The sequence below is a fragment of the Nannospalax galili genome, unplaced genomic scaffold (genome assembly GCF_000622305.1).
Source record: "Nannospalax galili isolate Female #2095 unplaced genomic scaffold, S.galili_v1.0 scaffold1065, whole genome shotgun sequence".
NCBI classification, from domain to species: Eukaryota; Metazoa; Chordata; class Mammalia; order Rodentia; family Spalacidae; genus Nannospalax; species Nannospalax galili.
Window position 1 is genome coordinate 900547 of NW_008353600.1, and position 17770 is coordinate 918316.

The 17770-nt window shown below is 39.5% G+C and overlaps 2 protein-coding genes across 2 annotated transcripts in view; both read left to right on the forward strand.

The window, feature by feature from the left end:
* Tsga13 (testis specific 13) overlaps positions 1-4961 on the forward strand; it is an 18595-nt gene extending 13634 nt beyond the window's left edge. Inside the window, exons 6-7 of the mRNA XM_008850862.3 lie at positions 1704-1831; positions 4647-4961. Of these exons, the coding sequence (XP_008849084.1) occupies positions 1704-1831; positions 4647-4816 (298 nt within the window). The 3' untranslated portion in view covers positions 4817-4961. The remainder of the gene's footprint in view (positions 1-1703; positions 1832-4646) is intronic.
* A 119-nt stretch (positions 4962-5080) lies between these two features.
* LOC103748276 (coatomer subunit gamma-2-like) overlaps positions 5081-17770 on the forward strand; it is a 45617-nt gene continuing 32927 nt past the window's right edge. Inside the window, exons 1-5 of the mRNA XM_029554916.1 lie at positions 5081-5229; positions 6325-6377; positions 7005-7085; positions 9623-9694; positions 17222-17301. Coding sequence (XP_029410776.1) covers positions 5193-5229; positions 6325-6377; positions 7005-7085; positions 9623-9694; positions 17222-17301 — 323 coding nt within the window. The 5' untranslated portion in view covers positions 5081-5192. The remainder of the gene's footprint in view (positions 5230-6324; positions 6378-7004; positions 7086-9622; positions 9695-17221; positions 17302-17770) is intronic.

Below are 17770 nucleotides of genomic sequence, written 5' to 3' on the forward strand. Positions count from 1 at the left end.
ACACACACACACACACACACACAAATCAATAAGTAAAAAAAATGAGTTATAGTTGAGGAAGAAAATTTGCTTCAAGTTAATTAATAGATTTGAAAAACATTATCATTGAAATCTACCTGATGACTTTATATCCATGCTCAGATGCCAAGGAGCTCAGAAAGTAACTGTGACTAGTAATAATCAGATACATAGAAATTAGAGACACGTGTGCAAACATCTAAGCATTAGCTGCATTAAAAATGAGTTTTTCTATATGAAGCAGTACATTTTAATAATGAAATGGAGATCTTTTTTAAAGATTAAAACCTCATTCAATTTTATGTCTTATAGGGTTTATACCGAGTACAATATTGTATAACTGTATTAATTCAACTGTGAGCCTAAAAATTTATAGCCAATTTTGAAAGAGATGCATCTTAGCTCTGGAAATTGTTATTGAATACATCAATGCCATTGTAATGAAATGCTCCTTCTAATTATGTGGCTATTAAATAAATAATTTTAAAAAAGAACATGTCTAAATACCTAAGGAGCAGTTTCCCTGCACATCCTTCAGTGTCTTTTACATGCTAGTGAAAGAGACACAGCAATATAAAACTAGTTTTCCATTGACAATTATTTCAATCATGGAGGAAAATGCTGTATTCTAAGGTCTGTGTTTTGAGGAAACAGAAAAATCAAAGTTCCTTCAGTGCAAGTTAAGGAAGCTAATATCAAATGCTCTGGAGGCATGGAGACAAAAGGGGTTTTATTTGGGAGATGGCTCAGTTGGTAAAATGTTTGTTGTGCAAGTAGGAGGACCTAAGTTTGATCCCTGGCATCTATGTCAAAAAGCCTGGTGGGGTGCTACATGCCTGTGACCCCAGCACTGGGGAGGAGAAGACGGGAGGATCCCTGGAGCTTGCTGGACAGACATTCTAGCAAGCTCCAGGTTCAGTGATAGATCCTATCTCAAAAAATAAGGTGGCAAGTAATTAAGAAAAATACCCAGCATCAGTCTCTGGCCTCCACACATGCATGCATGAACATGCACACACCCCCAAAATCTTAGCAAGCATAAAAAGAGTTTTTATTTGAAGCTATTTATAGGAGTATGTATTATCTAATTTGTAATTTGGAGAAGAGAAGGGATTCTTTTTTTTTTTTTTTTTTTTTTTTTGTCTTTTTGAAGCAGGGTCTCCCTGTAGCTCCAGCTGTCCTGGAACTTACTATGTAGACCAGGCTGGCCTTGAACTCACAGAGATCCGCCTGCCTCTGCCTCTGCCTCTGCCTCCCGAGTGCTGGGATTATAGGCATGCGCCACCATGCCCAGTGAGCAGGGATTCTTAAAGTAGCTAAAAGGTTTGCAGTGCTAAGTTCTAGAAACATCCCTTGCTACTGACCAATAGTCTCATTTTTACCAGTCAACAGCCTTCTTGTCCTTGTTCCTTCTTCTCCCTCAGGATCTCTGAGGATGTAGTTGTTTTTTTTTTGTTTTTTGTTTTGTTTTTTTTTGTCTTTTTGAGACAGGGTCTCCCTGTAGCCCCAGCTGTCCTGGAACTCACTATGTAGAGCAGGCTGGCCTTGAACTCACAGAGATCCGCCTGCCTCTGCCTCCCAAATGCTGGGATTAAAGGCCTGCGCCACCACACCCGGCCCGATGTAGTTGTCTTTTAAGTGACTAGTGCCATTAGCAGTCAACCAAATGCACTTTCTCAGTTAAGGTTTTCTACTGACAATGACTTCAAGAGTGAAGGGAAGTATTCTGAAGTCTATGCTTTGAGGAAACAGAAAAAAATGTACCCTACGTTCACCTTTGATCAAGTCTGCCAAAGAGAGGCGAAGAGAGATGGTAAGCGCTCCCCTCTCAACACTGCAGCTGACTAGATGGAGATGTGGGCTGGAGGGAGAAGCCACCGGGATTAGAGAGTTGGGTGAACTGGCATCTTTTTAAAAAAATATATTTATTTCATGTGTATGCATGTATTGCCTGCATGTGTGTGACTACACCCATGTCCTGCAATGCCTGTGGAGGACAGAAGAGGGCATCAGATCCCCCGGAACTGGGGTTACAGACAGTTGTTAGCTGCTACATGGATGCTGGGATTTGAACCCAGGTCTTCTGCAAAAATAGCCAGTGTTCTTAACCACTGAACCATCTCTCTAGCCTCATGAATTGGCATCTTTTCTGATGGTTCCAAACACTATTTTTCCTTGTTAAGAACTCATTAAAGCTTGCATGGTGCTAGGCTATTATTTAAACCCTCAAATTCAAGAAAGTATGAGCATTGTGTTTTCCAGACAATATGCCCTGTACCTTTCACAGTTTTGCCATAGTGATGTATCATTCAACGTTTTTCTTTAAGAAGATTTAAAACATTCTTATCCTAAATAATACTATATTTGTTGACATCATGAATTTTCCATATACATAAATATCATTTAACATGTTTATCTGTGTACCACCTAATGCACCCAGATGTTTGCACATCATACTTTTGGGGAAAACTGCTTCAGAGGCCCACATGTCTCTTTGGAATTGGAGTAGCAGTGGGTGGATGGAGGTTTGGATAAGGACGTTTGATAACACTAATGGGGTACTTAAATGTTAGACATTCACTAAACACCAATGATAGCAATTTCTGTATGTGAGACAGACTGATTAGACCAAGAAGGGTCCTACATATAACATAAATAAAGGCTTGGGTTTTCTCCACTATGCAGTTTGCCCTCAGTGAAGGCTTTCAGAGTATCAGATACCTGAATGGTCATGGCTTCAGGATAAGGCACTTATTTTTCCAGAGGTATGAGCCACATTGGGCCATTCCTTAACTGGCTCCTTTAGGCTTCTCTGTTCCTCCTATAACTATAACCTCAGTCCACCCTAGCCCTACCAACTGCCTCTTCTTAATTCACCAGGTACAACTAAAACTAACCTATGTGAGGCATAAAGCTTGATGGGTGTGGAAAAAAGCTGAAGAACAGTAGAGTGCTCCATCTTGCTTTAAGAGGCCTCAGCCTCCCCCCACCTTCACCCTTCCCAGCAGGCCTCCCTTACATTTCCTCATTTTTGGATAATGATACCATCTCTACCTAACTCCCAATAATCTTGGCCCAAGAGAGGAGAGGGTGCCTATTTCTCCAAAACGTGTTTATTTTCAGCTCCAGAATATACAAGAGCAAACATCTATTTCTTTCAAGAGAAATCCCATGTGGGAAGTATAAAAACTTTATAAGCCAAAGAAAGCAAATGTAATCATCAGCATAGTATTTTCAGTCAAACTGGAGTAAAATCCTAAGTGATAATGATTTTTTTTAAATTTTATGTGTATGAGTGCATTGCCTGCATGTGAGTGCACCCATGTTGTGCAGTGCCCCGGAGGTCAGAAGAGGGCTTCAGATTCCCCTGGAACTGGCATTGCAGTTAAGGACAGTTCATACCCTCCATGTGGGTGCTGGGAATTGAACCTAGGTTCTCTGCAAGACTAGTCAGTGTTCTTAACTGCTGAGCCAACTCTCCAGCCCCAGAGATATGATTTTTAAGGATGAAGCACATTATTTATTTTAAATCCATATATGGTGGGAAAAATTTCTCTAGGATAATCTAATCTAGATAAAAATTTCCCTCATTTTGCCTGGTGTGGTGGCACATGCCTTTAATCCTAATACTCGGGAGTCAGAGGCAGGTGGATCTCTATGAGATGGAGGCAAGCCTGGTCTACATAGTGAGTTCAAGCACCGTGTCCAAAACAAAACAAACAAAACACCCTCCCCCTCCCCCTAAAGAATTTTCCTGATTTTGCAAGAGCACTTTCTGTAAGAGGATGAGTTAGATTTACACACCTTGAGAGAACATTTACTAGGTCGGTCTGCAGCCTCTAACAAATTTATGGTGATTGCAGTTCCCCTCACAGAAAATGAGTGGCTATTTATAGTTTATTTTGTACCTAAAGAGTAGATCATGATACATTTCCTTAGCAAGACAAATCAGTGAGGAAGTGACTAGTGGTTTCCACTTCCAAGCAAAAAAGACAGCTAATATCTCTGTTCCCCCAATGATGTCCTATGTTTACCAGATATCCAAATAAAATACAACTATACCATGAATGGTCTGTGTAGAAGTTGTGAAGGGCTGGTTAGGCGGCTGCCCAAGAGGCAAAACATGACCTGAACCGGGGACAGTAGTTAAGATCCTACAATGGAAAATTCCCTAAGAATGGGCAAAGCTTGAAAGAGGATGTGGATGAATGCAATGCCACCGAAATCAAAGGTAGATAAAGTTTGTTCGTTTCAGACAAGGAAGAAAACCATAAGTATTTTGAGAAATTATTGAGGCACGAGAATGTGTTCCTTGTTACTTTAGTGTCAATCAGTATGACTGTAGATTGAATCGTTTGAAAAGGATGGAGCTAATAGTGTCAATCAATATGGCTGCAGACTGAATCATTTGAAAAGGATGGGACTAAGCGAGGAAGACTAAACGGGCAGAGGCTTTTGGTGGAGGGACAGATCCAGAATCATACAAGGTCAGGGATGGCAGTCCAAAAATCTTCTACCCTGTTGCTGAGAGTATAGACCCTCCAAATGGACCGTTTCACGCTTTCCTTTAACTACCCTTCTAGGACTTTCAGAGACGCACAATCAATGTGTCCTGTGCTTTATCGTAGTTTCCAAGAGGTCAGAGAGCGAGAAACCAACTTCTCAGGCGACTTGGGAACCCCTGTCATTTTCAAAGCTCCTGGAAGAGAAGCCCATCAAAACCGTACCAGGGGAAAACGCCTTCCGCCACGGAAGGGCCCAGAACTGGGTTATCAAAAATGCTGCTGTCATTAAGTGAAGACAAGTCCTTTAAGTCCCCCTCCTCGCCCTCCAAGTCCCGAGGGGCTTGTAGAAGTCACCAACCAAATAAAGTCACGACGTCGCTGCAGCAGACCAGGGCTGCAGAGGCCCGGCAGGGTGGGCGGGGAGAGCCGCGGGGCAGCGTCTGGTCTCACCCCCGTGCGGCGGTGGGCGGGGCAAAGGACGGGCCTGCGTCCCCAGAGGGCGAGGGCAGCCGCGACGGCCCGAGGGGGGCGGGCCTTGGCCCCGAGTGACAGCCCGGCGGCCCAACCGGAGTGAGAGGACGGGGCCGGCCTTCCTGCCGCGTCTTCCGCTTGCCGGCAGCGGCGCCCGGGACGGTGGCGGAGGGTCTAGGTGCTGGGAAGCCGTCCAAGATGATTAAAAAATTCGACAAGAAGGACGAGGAGTCTGGTACGCGGGGGGCTTCGGACGCCCACCGTCAGGCGCAGCGGTCCCCCTTTTCCCTCGCCCGCAGCCACCTGCTTTCGGGGACAGCGGGACTGGGGGCGTGGACGCCGAGGGGGCCGTCCGCCTCGGCGGGGTCTGGTCGTAGCCCCTCCCCCGGCCGGGGCCTTCACACGGGCTCCCGGCGCGGGCGTCGCCGCGGGCTACTCGGCGGCTCCGCCCCTCCTCGCCGCAGCCTGTGGCCCCGCCCCCGCCCCCGCCCCCGCCCCCTGGCCGAGCCCCTCGGAGCCGCCCCTCGGCCGAGCCCGGTAGGGGGGCGGAGGAGTGCGCGCGCATGTCCCTGCTTTCTGGGGTGCTGGTGGGTGAGGCCCCAGGGAGAGCACTTCTGTGTGCAGGGCTGGGGTCGACCGGGCCAGGGTTGCGTGTGAATGGACTCTGAGGGGCCTTGATTCTCCTGTTCCCAGGGGTTAAGACTGCCCGGTGGGCTCATTGAAAGCTCAGGCATCCAGAAGTGACTTGCGTGTTGATACCTGTCTGTGGTGCCGAGCAAGTGGGGAAGATGCCAAGCCTCTTCAAAAAAAAAAAAAAAAATCTTCAGCTCTTCAGTGGTAGCTGCTCTCACAAGTGTGGTGGAAGGTTGGGTTAGTGGACCTTCATGGCCTCATCCTGCATGGCCTCTTTACATTTGTGATTCTCTGCGAAACTGTTCCTTTCTGCTTCAGTAAATGTGTGAAACACATACAGTAGGGCTTGCTTGTAGGGAAATCATAGTGTCCTGTCATCTCATTAATCTTGGTGGTGGTGGAAACGACACATTTGTAACATTCATGGCGGGGGAGGGGGAAGCAGGGATAGAGGCACTCATCTTGGACAGGGTTCGTATATACAGTGATGGCCAAGCTCTCAGTACGGCAATGACAGAACTTGTAGCAGAACCAGAATGATTTCATTCAGCTTATTTGCATATTAGTAACTATTGTCCTTGTGACATCTAAGTGATCACCCGCTTAGGCGAGATTCCCCAAGCATGCAATATCCTTCTCTAGAAGATAAGTCTCTATAGGACAGCAACTGAAGACGTTCTTTGTTTTTATGCTATAGGGAGTGGTTCCAATCCTTTCCAGCATTTGGAGAAGAGTGCTGTCCTACAGGAGGTATGGCTTGGAAGTATACTGTGTTTTGTCTTATCGGTTCTGTTTTAGAACAGTGGGCAAAGAACCTCTAACATCCCTGATACTAAGCCCAGGACATCCAAAATAAGAAACTAAGGAATTTAGACAGGACTGACAGACTAAAGATGACTGTCCCCACTTTTGACCGAAACTATAAATAAGTCATTTTCCATTTATATATAAAAGGCAATTAAGGAATTCAACAGTGCAGAGGATATAGACTTGAGGGAGAAGGAGAATCTAGCGCTTACAGAAATGCAGAGCGACATGCAGACTCTGCCAAGGTTGGGGATTTTAATAAGACATCAGAAGAGGTAGTGTTGAGTGCAAGGTTACCGAAGAGCTACAAGTTCATACAATGTAGACAAGGTTCTGGTAATGACTTTAAAGTTGTAGTAGTCAACCTAAGGCAATAAGAAGGTATAGACTGGAAAATCAAGGCCACATCCAATGATTTATTATAAACTCTCATAAATTGAGAGCTGTAGGCAACTAAAATTACTTGGACATTGTATTTTAAAATAGTGCTAATGTTATTCCAGTGAATTTGCTGAAATCTGTGATAGAAAAGGGGGACGATATATAACAATGTTTTGTGTATTTCTGTAGGCTCGTATATTCAATGAAACTCCTATCAACCCAAGAAGATGCTTACATATTCTTACAAAGATTCTTTACTTACTGAACCAGGTAAATTATCCTGATCGTCCTTAGATTTGTATACTATAGTAGAAATATATAACCCATAGTGAAATACTTTGTGAAAAGTAGAATTATTTTTAAAAATTCACATAATTAAAAAATCCACAGTGTTGGATTAGAATAATAAAGAAGAGTTTTTGAGCCCAAAGACTATAACATATATTCTTAAATTCCTGCACTAAATATGTAGTAGACTCTCAGGAGATATACTGATTTGGATTTAACAAGTACTACTTAGAACATATTGTTTACGTGATTTTTGAGGTCCTTTGAAAATACAGTTGCAAGTCAGACAAATTTCAGGTATCTTAGTTACTTATTTGGCATAATAGTGATGTATTAAAGTTTTGATCTTAATGTGTAGGTTTTATGTTATTATCCTTATTAGTCAGTACTGGTGACCTGGTTCTGGCCAAGTAATTTAACCATTATATTCCTTAGTTTCCTTTTCTGTAAATGAAGATTATAATACCTGCTTTTTAGCATTGTAATAGTTAAGTGAAATAGTAAATAGAAACAATTTTAATAGTGCTTCATTCATAGTTTACGTTCAGAAATACTTTTTATTTGCAACTCAGCAAATCTTATTGTCTACCTGCAGTGTCTTCGTTTAGTATTTTAGGCACTGGGAATGTAGCCAACAAAACAACAACAACAAAAATCTATGTTTTGGTATTTTTTTAATTTTCTTACCTCTGACTGTAAAAACAGTCTCACAACCATACAGGACCTTAGAAAACACAATTTTATTTTGTAGATAATATATATCTCTGTATATATACACATATCTGTATGCCCCATATATCTCAGTTGTTTCTATATAATGCTAAGTAGACTATATTACCAACTTAAAAAACATTACATTTTCTTTTATATTTATTTATTTTGTGATGGGGGGGCAGTGCTGCATGTGGAGGTCAGTTCCCTCCTCTTACCATGTACATCCCAGGGATTGAACTCAGGTAATTATGTTTGGTGTCACATGCCTTTACCTGATGAGCTATCTTGCAGGCCCCTAAGAGAACATTTTATTTTTGCTATTTTGTAATTAAAGACCTCATCCAGAGATTTATCAAAATTTTGTTGTTTGCAAATGGAGACTGAGAAATAAGCATATAATTTTAAATAAAATATGTCTGCTCATAAACAGCATAACACCACTGTTGGCAGCATATTAGAGACATTTAAGCCAAAGTTGGTTTGACTTAACTTTGCTTAGCACATATTATATTGTTTCTAGTTGTCAGAGTTGATTCAAAGAGGTATATATTTTTTGTTGGCCAATACCTCTTTCATGGAGCAATTCATGTTGAGACATTCAATCTTGATAAGGAAATATATTAAGCATAGCATAAACATGGTTACATAAACATGTTTAGGAACATTTATTTTATCTCTATACCTACTTCTTGGTAGAGCTTTATGAGGAAAAAAAATACTTTAAAATTTATACTAGAGTTGTCAGAGCCATATATTCTGTGCGTTGCAGGTCCAAAGTAGTAACTTGAGATTTTTCCAATATGGCTAAAGAGAAGTACACAGGATTCTAGGTTTTGTTAATTATCACAGTAAGAAATATTCTCCTTTGCTGATAAGCAAGGTGAATGCTTTGATTTAAATAGTTGTAAACTCTTGCTATACTAAATGTCAACATTTCTAAATTAAAATATATTCTTACACACATGACAGATGGATTGAAGACTAGTTGTATTTTATGTAAAATCTGAACTCTGAAGAGAAATTAAGCCCAATATACTATATAGAATTGCTTTTGATGAAGAAATTAAGTGTTGAAATGGTGATAATTGAGTCAGTCTGTGGTCCAAAATGTTTTGAATATTAGAGAAATAAGTTTTCTAACACCTTGAGACTCCTAAAGTATGATTCACAGATCAGCGGCTTTGGCATAACTGGGAGCTTAGAGGAAATGCAAAATCTCAGTCTTGCCCAGGATTTTATGGAAGTGGACTATATTTTGGAAAGATACCCAAATAATCTGTTATCTATACTAAAAGCTATGAGATCCAAGTCTTACTTCTAAGGGTTTGGGTCAGCGTCTTGGGAGCTATAGCAGCACCTGAAGCATTGTTAACAATGTGAATCTAGAACCTTCACTTCTGGTTGGATGTGCTAAGCATTGAGTTACAGCAATGTAAGAAGTATAGCCTCTGCTTTTAGGTGGGTGATCTCACCATCCTGTTCTGATTAGAAACTCTGTTTGAAGTCTTATTCTGCTTCCTTGGAAATCCTCCAGGGAAATAGAAACAGTTTCTGTTAAAAAGTTAGAGACTACTATATTCTAGAACTTTTAAGAGTGGTGTGTTGTTTTGAATTATTTTAAATAAGGAGTTGCTAAGTGGCTCTGAGAGTTTTTTTTTTTTTTAATACTCCTGAGATTTTTTTAATTGAGGCAGAATTTTTTTAGAGACTTCTCCTTAATTCTAAAAGATTTTATTCTTTGCAGAAATAGAAAGTCCTTAACATGTACATTTTTTAGTTAAAAAATTGTTTTAAATTGTACTTAGGGTGAACACTTTGGAACTATGGAAGCTACAGAAGCCTTCTTCGCAATGACTCGATTGTTTCAATCTAATGATGTAAGTCTCTTATTTTATGATGAAAAAGCTTATTTATTTTCCCTAGAGAACTTAGAATGTTCTAAATGAGAGAGGGTTGTTTGAAATGTTTAAAATTACTTTAACACTGTTTATAAAACTTAAGAATACTTTTTAAACAATATGTGAACATGAACAAATTAAAGTATATAGTATAAATTGTTCTTTCACATATCTTAGGTGAAGTCATTGGAAAAAAAAAAAAGGTTAATACCTAGTATCTGGTCTGACACTGCAAAGGTAGACGGGTATAAAAGTCACTGCACACATCTTATGCAAGTTTCTAGTGAGCTTGGGGTTGTTGTTGGGTGACAGTTTAGAAGAGCTAGATGTGGAGTAGGGATCATGACGTGGAAGGAAAAAGAATACAAAGTAAGTCTGTCATCACCTTAGGTCACCTCAACTTTTAATTGTTGCTGCTTTTCTTCTCTTTTCTAAATGTGGTACATTTCTTTATGCTCAGCTTTAATAGAGAAACATACGGAGAATAGAATTCTGGGATGCATTTACCTCAGCTTCCTATTGGCATTTAACGTGTATTGGCCAAATCTTGGAATTTTTTTCGTGCATAATCGTATCTCAGCACAGGTTAAATTTTGTGACTGCAACTCCCAGGACCTCCTAGGCTTTGAGTCTGAGTCTGGCCATATGTCTAGATGATGAAAGACTTTAGGAATAATTCTTCAGGAAGATCAGTACCCCTCTAAGGCAGCTGTAATAAAGGAGGTCTTTATATATGCTTCAGGCAAGGGGAGCCTAATCTCAGACATGGGATCAGAGATTACCTATATTGGCAAAGGATGCTTGGCAGAATTTAGGGGCATCAGGCACCTTCATCACAATCTGCCCATTTCTTCCCATTTCAATTTTCAGGTTCTCGTCCTTGACAATGAAGTCTTAATCACAATATAAGATGCTCTGCAAGGGTTTGACTTGAATTTACTTTGTAATTCAACTACCTGCAGGATATGCTTTCCCATCTCTGTGCCCATACGGCTTTCCAATATAATGCAGATAGAGAAGACTTCTGGTCCCTTCCAGAACCTCGAGCTGTACATTTAAATCTCTAAACTCATCATTTCTTTTTCCTCAAGAAGAGAATTCTCAAGTATACCTAGAGGCAGCTAATTAATCCATTAAGCAAGCTATTTTATGTTTTAAATTTTTGTTTATTTTTGTATTTGTGTGTGTGTGTGTGTGTGAGAGAGAGAGAGAGAGAGAGAGAGAGAGAGAGAGAGAGAGAGAGAATGTGTATGTGCATGTGCATGCATGCAACAAAACCTATGTGGGTGTCAGAAGAAAATTGCAGGAGCCAGTTCTCTCCATCACCATGTAGGTCCTGGAGATTGAACTCAAGTTGTTAGTCTTGGTGGCAAATGCCTTTACCTGCTGAGTCATCTTGCTGGCCTCCTAAGCAAGTTACTTTTAACATCTTATGGTTTTTTTTGTTGTTGTTGTTTGTTTGTTTTAAGACGGGGTCTCCCTGTAGCCCCAGCTAGCTAGGAACTGGAACTATCTATGTAGACCAGGTTGACCTCAGTCTAACAGAGATTTGCCTGCCTCTGCCTCCTGAGTGCTGGGATTAAAGGTGTTCACCACCATACCCAGCAACATCTTAAGTTTTAACTTATTTTTACTAAACTCTTCCTTGGCAGCAACTGCCTACTTTACCCAAAGCTTTATCTTCTACAGTCTTTTGCTAGTGAAAATTTGAGTATTTTACTACTTTATACTGTGGACTGTTTATGTCTCCTTCACCCTTGGAAACAGGATCATTAATATTTTTAGTCCAATCAGAGACATAATTTCAGGTTCCTAGCCTTCAGGACTTGTTTCAGCTCAGGGTCCAATCAGGGAAGCAGATCCACTATGAGTATTATGGGATTAGGAATTTCCTAGAGGAAGTAGATTAGAAAGCCAGGCATTTCAAGCTGTAGGAGCAGGGCTCAAAGAGTTGCTGTTGTAAAGGTTATGGAAGGCTGTTGTCTATATGTGGCTCTGATTTTGCAGTCAAGTACCTAGTGGTAGGCCAGATGAGGTCAGCAAATGGTAATAGGATTGATGGACTATAAGTGAGCCAGGAGTAGTGGCTGTTACTGATAGCGGCTGTGACATTGGAAAGTGAGTAACCATCATAGGAGGAAGGACAGGATTGTTAGAAAAGAGGAGGTCAAAGAATGGAGCAGAGTTCTAGAGATACAGTCCATCTGGATCACAAGATCACTATTACCTATTACTGAATAATGTTGGAGAGAGTGACAGTAAGCAAAGCACTATTTTTTAAAGAGAAATGACCTAAGGTCTACATAAGTAGCCAGGAATGGTGGCAAGTAATACATAACCTTTAAAGCCAGAATTTTTTAGGGAAGAAAGAGGTGCATTAAAAGAACGTGGTTCCAGCTGGGCATGGTGGCGCACGCCTTTAATCCCAGCACTTGGGAGGCAGAGGCAGGTGGATCTCTGTGAGTTCAAGGCCAGCCTGGTCTACATAGTGAGTTCCAGGACAGCTGGGACTACAGGGAAACACTGTCTCAAAAAGACCAAAAAAAAAAAAAAAAAAAAAATATCTTATCATAATAGAAAGGCAGCGAGGAGGAGCATCTTGAGCATCTGTAGTAGGCCTGGTGTGAATGCCACTGGAAAGAAAACAGCCGCCATTTCAAGAAAGCTGCAGGATACTCCTTAGGGAACAAAACATTTCAACTAGATAAAAAGATGGGAGCATGTAGAGAGGAGTTTGAAGATAACATTTTTTTGATGAAATGCTAAAGAGCATGGTAGAAGGGTTTAGAGTTTGTAGAAGAAGGGAATTGTTCATGATCCTTTTTTCTTATAATGTCTTTGGAATCTGTAATGGTCTATCTTCTATCATTTTGATATCAGTAAATTATATCCTCTCTTATTCCTTAGAAATTTTGTCTGGAGGTTTATGCCTTATCAGTATTTTCACAAAGCCAGCTTTTTGTTTCATTGATTTTTCCTATTAATTTTTTTCTTTTTAAATAATTGGGGAAAATAAAATGTTTACAAAAAAAATCAAACTAAGGGCTGAGGCTATTGCTCATTTGGTAGAATGCTTGACTAATATGCACAAAGCCTTGAGTTCAATCCCCAGCACTGAATAAACCAAGCATAATGGTGCACAGCTATAATCCCAGCACTCAGGAGGTTGAGGCAGGAGGACCAAAAGTTCAAAGCCATCCTCAGCTACCTAGTGAGTTCAAGTCTAGCCTGGGTCACACTGTGAGACCTATGGGGGCCAGTAGGTGGTAGACATGGATTTATCTACATTATATACAAACGAAGAACAGAGCATTTACAGAAATTAACTGTGAATGGATCTAAAAAGAGACAAGTAAGACTATATTCTTTATTTTATTTTATTTTATTTTGTGTGTATAAGTGTTATGCCTACATTTAGGTAAGTACACCTGTGTCATGCAATGCCCACAGAGGACAGAAGAGGCTGTCGGATCCCCTAGAACTGGAGTTATGGACAGTTGTTGGCCACCATGTGGGTGCTGGGATTTGAACCCGGGTCTTCTGCAAGAACAGTCAGTGTTCTTAACTGCTGAGCCATCTCTCCAGCCCCAAGACTATATTCTTTAAAGTACAATGCAGTAGTGTTGGAAATTAGTAAAGAAAGAATAAAGGGGAAAGGGAGGAGGAAGAAAAGGGGTAGGAAAAGATTAAAAGGATACTTTTTACTCTTTACTCTGTGTTTTGATTTAAGAACCACATTTCTGTTCTATATCCAGCTGTGTAGGGACTGGATTTACCCTACTATCATATATACTAGAAAATCAAACAAAATGTTGGAAGCAGCACTTTTCAGACATTAGATAACAGGCATCTAAGAAGGGAAGCAAACAAGATGAGCCCTGGGATTGCACCAGTTAACTGCCCAGAGGCAGATTAGAGGCAGATTAGAGGCAGATGGGTAAGGAGCCTGTTTTGAGTTGAGAAAACAGATGGAATTGGGAAAGCTAAGAGAGTTTGAATTTGCAGGGCAGGATACCAGAGAGAAAGGAGGGAAGGGAGGGGGGGAGAGAGAACCAGCTGAAGACTATCACCTGAGTCTAGTTAAGAGCTGGTCTGTATGTATGAAAGGCTAAGGAACAATTGGAACACAAGACAGAATAGTTCTGTTCTCACAAGTGAGCATGAAAGACCTAGTGTAGTTCTCAGAAGGCATCACCTTAGACTATAGCTGTCAAAGACTTGAACAAGCCTCAAAAAGAACTCGGCCAACCAATTAAACAAAAAACCAGATCTCAGGTAGCCTAACTCCATGATAGAATAGAGTATAATCGTATATAAAAAGAATATAACACAATCTAGCACTTAACAATATAAATTTCATGATGTACCAAAAAACCAAAAATGACAATCCTCAAACAAAAAACATAAAAAGAATGTTTCAAGGGCATAGAGGTTGTCTACTAGGAACCAGACAAGAACCAAACTATTAAAAAAAGAGAAAGGACATGCAAAGAAACAGAGGCAATTAGTATCCCTAAACTGGATGAAAGTAGATCACCAGATACAAACCTAGAAATGATAAAGATGATGAGCAGCGATACTAAAAACAGCTATTATTAGCTGGGTGTGGTGCTGCATGCCTTTAATCCCAGCATTTGGGATGCAGAGACAGGCAGATATTTGAGTTCCAGGACAGCCTGAGAGAGAAACTGGAAATGGGCAAGACTGTATGCTCTTAAAACTGCTCCTCAGTGACATGCTTCCTCCGTCATGGCCACAATTCCTAAAGCTTCCATAACTCTGCCCAGACAGCGCCACCAACTGGGGACCAAGTGTTCAAATACATGGACATTTCTCATTCAAACCACCACAACATGTAGACAATGAGTTTTGATCTCCAGTACTTGTGTAAAAGCTGGGTGGGTACGGTAGCACCCTTTTGAAACCCCACCACAAGGGGAGCTGAGACAGGTGGATCCCTAGAGCTTGCTAGTCAGCCAGTCTAGTTGAAATAGTGAGCTCCAGGTTCAGTGAGCAATCCCTGTCTCGAATAATAAGGTGGAGAGTGATAGAGGACGAAATCCAGTGTTGACCTCTGGCCTCTGTGTGTGGATTTAGGGGCTTGTATACCCCCCCAATACACACACATGCATAACCCTCCCCCCCAACCGCATATTAAAAGGAAAATACCCTGCATGGTATTAATAGCAGATTCAAAATAAAAGGAAAAAAAGTCAATGTGCTTGAAGACGAAACTGTCTAAAAGAGAGAAAAAAAGACAAAAATGAAGAATATCAGTGGCATGTAGGACAATGGATTGAAAGTTTTGGGTTGTTTCCCTAAAAGTGGCTTCATGGATATATAAAGTCTAATAGTCATCTTTATCTTTTCCTTGCTTGTAGGAAATTTCAGCATCTTAGACACTTTTAATCATATATATGACTATATAAACATACACATTTACATATGTCAATACTTAATTTTTAAAATACATCTTACGCTTTTTTTCTTTTGTTTGTTCAGATTTGCTGATGTGTTTTACTGCCTTTTTTTAAATTTCTTACCTCCTTTTTCTTTGCTGTATCTCAGAATTACTCTTTGGAATAATTTTCCTTGCCCCTGAAGAATATACTTTTTAGAACCTAATTCTTTATCTACTACATCCCATGCCACACATGGCTGTGTGTGTTTATTTTTATTTCCAGTATCTGTAAATCTCTCTATATTTTGTCCCTGGCTACATAGTTAAAATTTTGATACTTTTTAAAATGTGATTATTTGCCACTCATACATGTTTTTGAAGGAATATCTATTCAAATCCTTTGCTCATTTAAAAAAATTGAACTATTTGTATTTTGTGTTTTTTATCATTGAGTTGTAAGAGTTCTTCATATAATCAGGTGCATGACTTGCAAAAAATTGCCCTAATTCTGTGAAATGTTATTTTCTTAAAAATAAACATTTTTCTCATATTTTATTTAACTTTTGCATGTATTTATTTACATAGTATGTTTTGCTGACTAAAAGCATGTCTTTGCCAACACTTTGTATTGTTAGTCTTTTGAATTTTTGCCATTCTGTTGGTGTGAAGTAGTGTCTGAGTCTAATTTCCATTTTTCTTATGACAATGTTGAGCAGCAATTCTCTTGTTTTGTCTAATTTTTTTTTAACATATCTGCTTTTCTTATTTTCAGAATTATGTCTTTTATTGTGGAGTAGAATTTTTTTAGTTCTGAAATTTTGATCCATGTTTTCCATCACAGATTTATGTTTGGGTGACTTTAATCTGTGTTGTTGTTGTTAAATCATACTAAGAATTTCCACTTTCTTCTCTTTCCTTATTGGGCTCGATATCCGTAAACCAGATTCTCTCTAAAGAATAGACTCTGGAGCTGGGTCTGATGTATTTGAGCTTCTGCACTTGCCAGACATTTGAAGTTACTTGGAAGTTAGGTTGGACAGACTAGAGGTCTGTGAATAAAGAGAGATCCAGATGAGGGAGAAGTGGAAGTTTTGTTATTGTTAGCTTCTCACTTTGGCGCTAGGTATCTGTCTGGAAATTTTTATAATTGAAAATGGAAATTAATTATCCAGTCGCTAGTCACTTAGGGTTCAGGAGAAATGTTGGTATGCACTGAACTCAGAAAAATATCTCTACGTATACATTTCTTAAGAATTTTAAGAATGCATTTTCCAGGACATATCTTTATCAGTTATAACTCTGGAGAAGACCATGCCTACAGCCATACCACCCTGAATGTGTCTGACCTTGCCTGTAGAAGACTAATTGAATTTTTAAGTTTTTGATTATATATTTTCCAGGATATCTGTACAAATATTTGTGTTTCAGAAATGTTGGGCTTGGAGAGATAACTCAATGGCTAAGAGCACATACTGCTCTTCTTGAAGATCTGGGTTTGATTCCCAGCACCCACATGGTGACTAACAGCTGTCTATAACTCCAGTCCAGGGGAATCTGATGCTCTCTTCTGGACTCTGCACTTACTGCACAACATGGATGCACTTATACATGCAGGCAAAACACTTATATGCATAAAATAAAAATAAATTTTAAAAATTTAGTAAATTTAATACAAAACTAATAAAATTAATAAAAAATTAATAAAATAATAGTTTGGATGTTTTTTATTCAGATCATTTTTTTAAAGATTTTTTTTTTTTTGGCTTGGTGGAAAGTTCCTTTACTCCTGACCCATCATCTCACTGGCCCAAGAATATTGCTCTTAATAGATGTACTTGCTATCTTTACTTCAAATAACAGCTATCCTTATGAATAACCTGTTACCATTTATAAAAACTTTTTCAGCAAACACTGAGGAGAATGTGCTACCTGACCATCAAAGAAATGGCTACCATTTCTGAGGATGTGATAAAAGTTCCTTTACTCCTGACCCATCATCTCACTGGCCCAAGAATATTGCTCTTAATAGATGTACTTGCTATCTTTACTTCAAATAACAGCTATCCTTATGAATAACCTGTTACCATTTATAAAAACTTTTTCAGCAAACACTGAGGAGAATGTGCTACCTGACCATCAAAGAAATGGCTACCATTTCTGAGGATGTGATAATTGTCACAAGCAGGTATGTGGATGGTAAAAACCTAAGATTAAGATAATTATATATTTATGGAGGATTTGCTGTTCTATTGTTTTGATATTACTTTTTGACTGCCAGTAAGAATTTGCAAGAATATCATATCTTAGATTATTCGTCATCATGTGAAAACCATCTCTATCCGATAAAGAGGTTACAAAGGATAATGCTAATAGGTTTGATTATTTTTAAAATAAAATATCAATATTTACAATAAATAACATCAGAAGATTAGCATCTTACATGTTAAGAACTCTTTTCCTTAAAACAATGCTAAAGGATAATTCACAAAATAACTACAATAAAGGATCTAAATCTTTGGACAGTTACTGTCACTAGTAACAACAACAACAACAAAAAACCCATAAATTAAAATTTTAAGGGAGGGGAGAGGGATAGGTGGGGGAGGGAGTCTGGATGTGAGTGGGAAATATTGTATGAAATTTTAAAAGCTCAA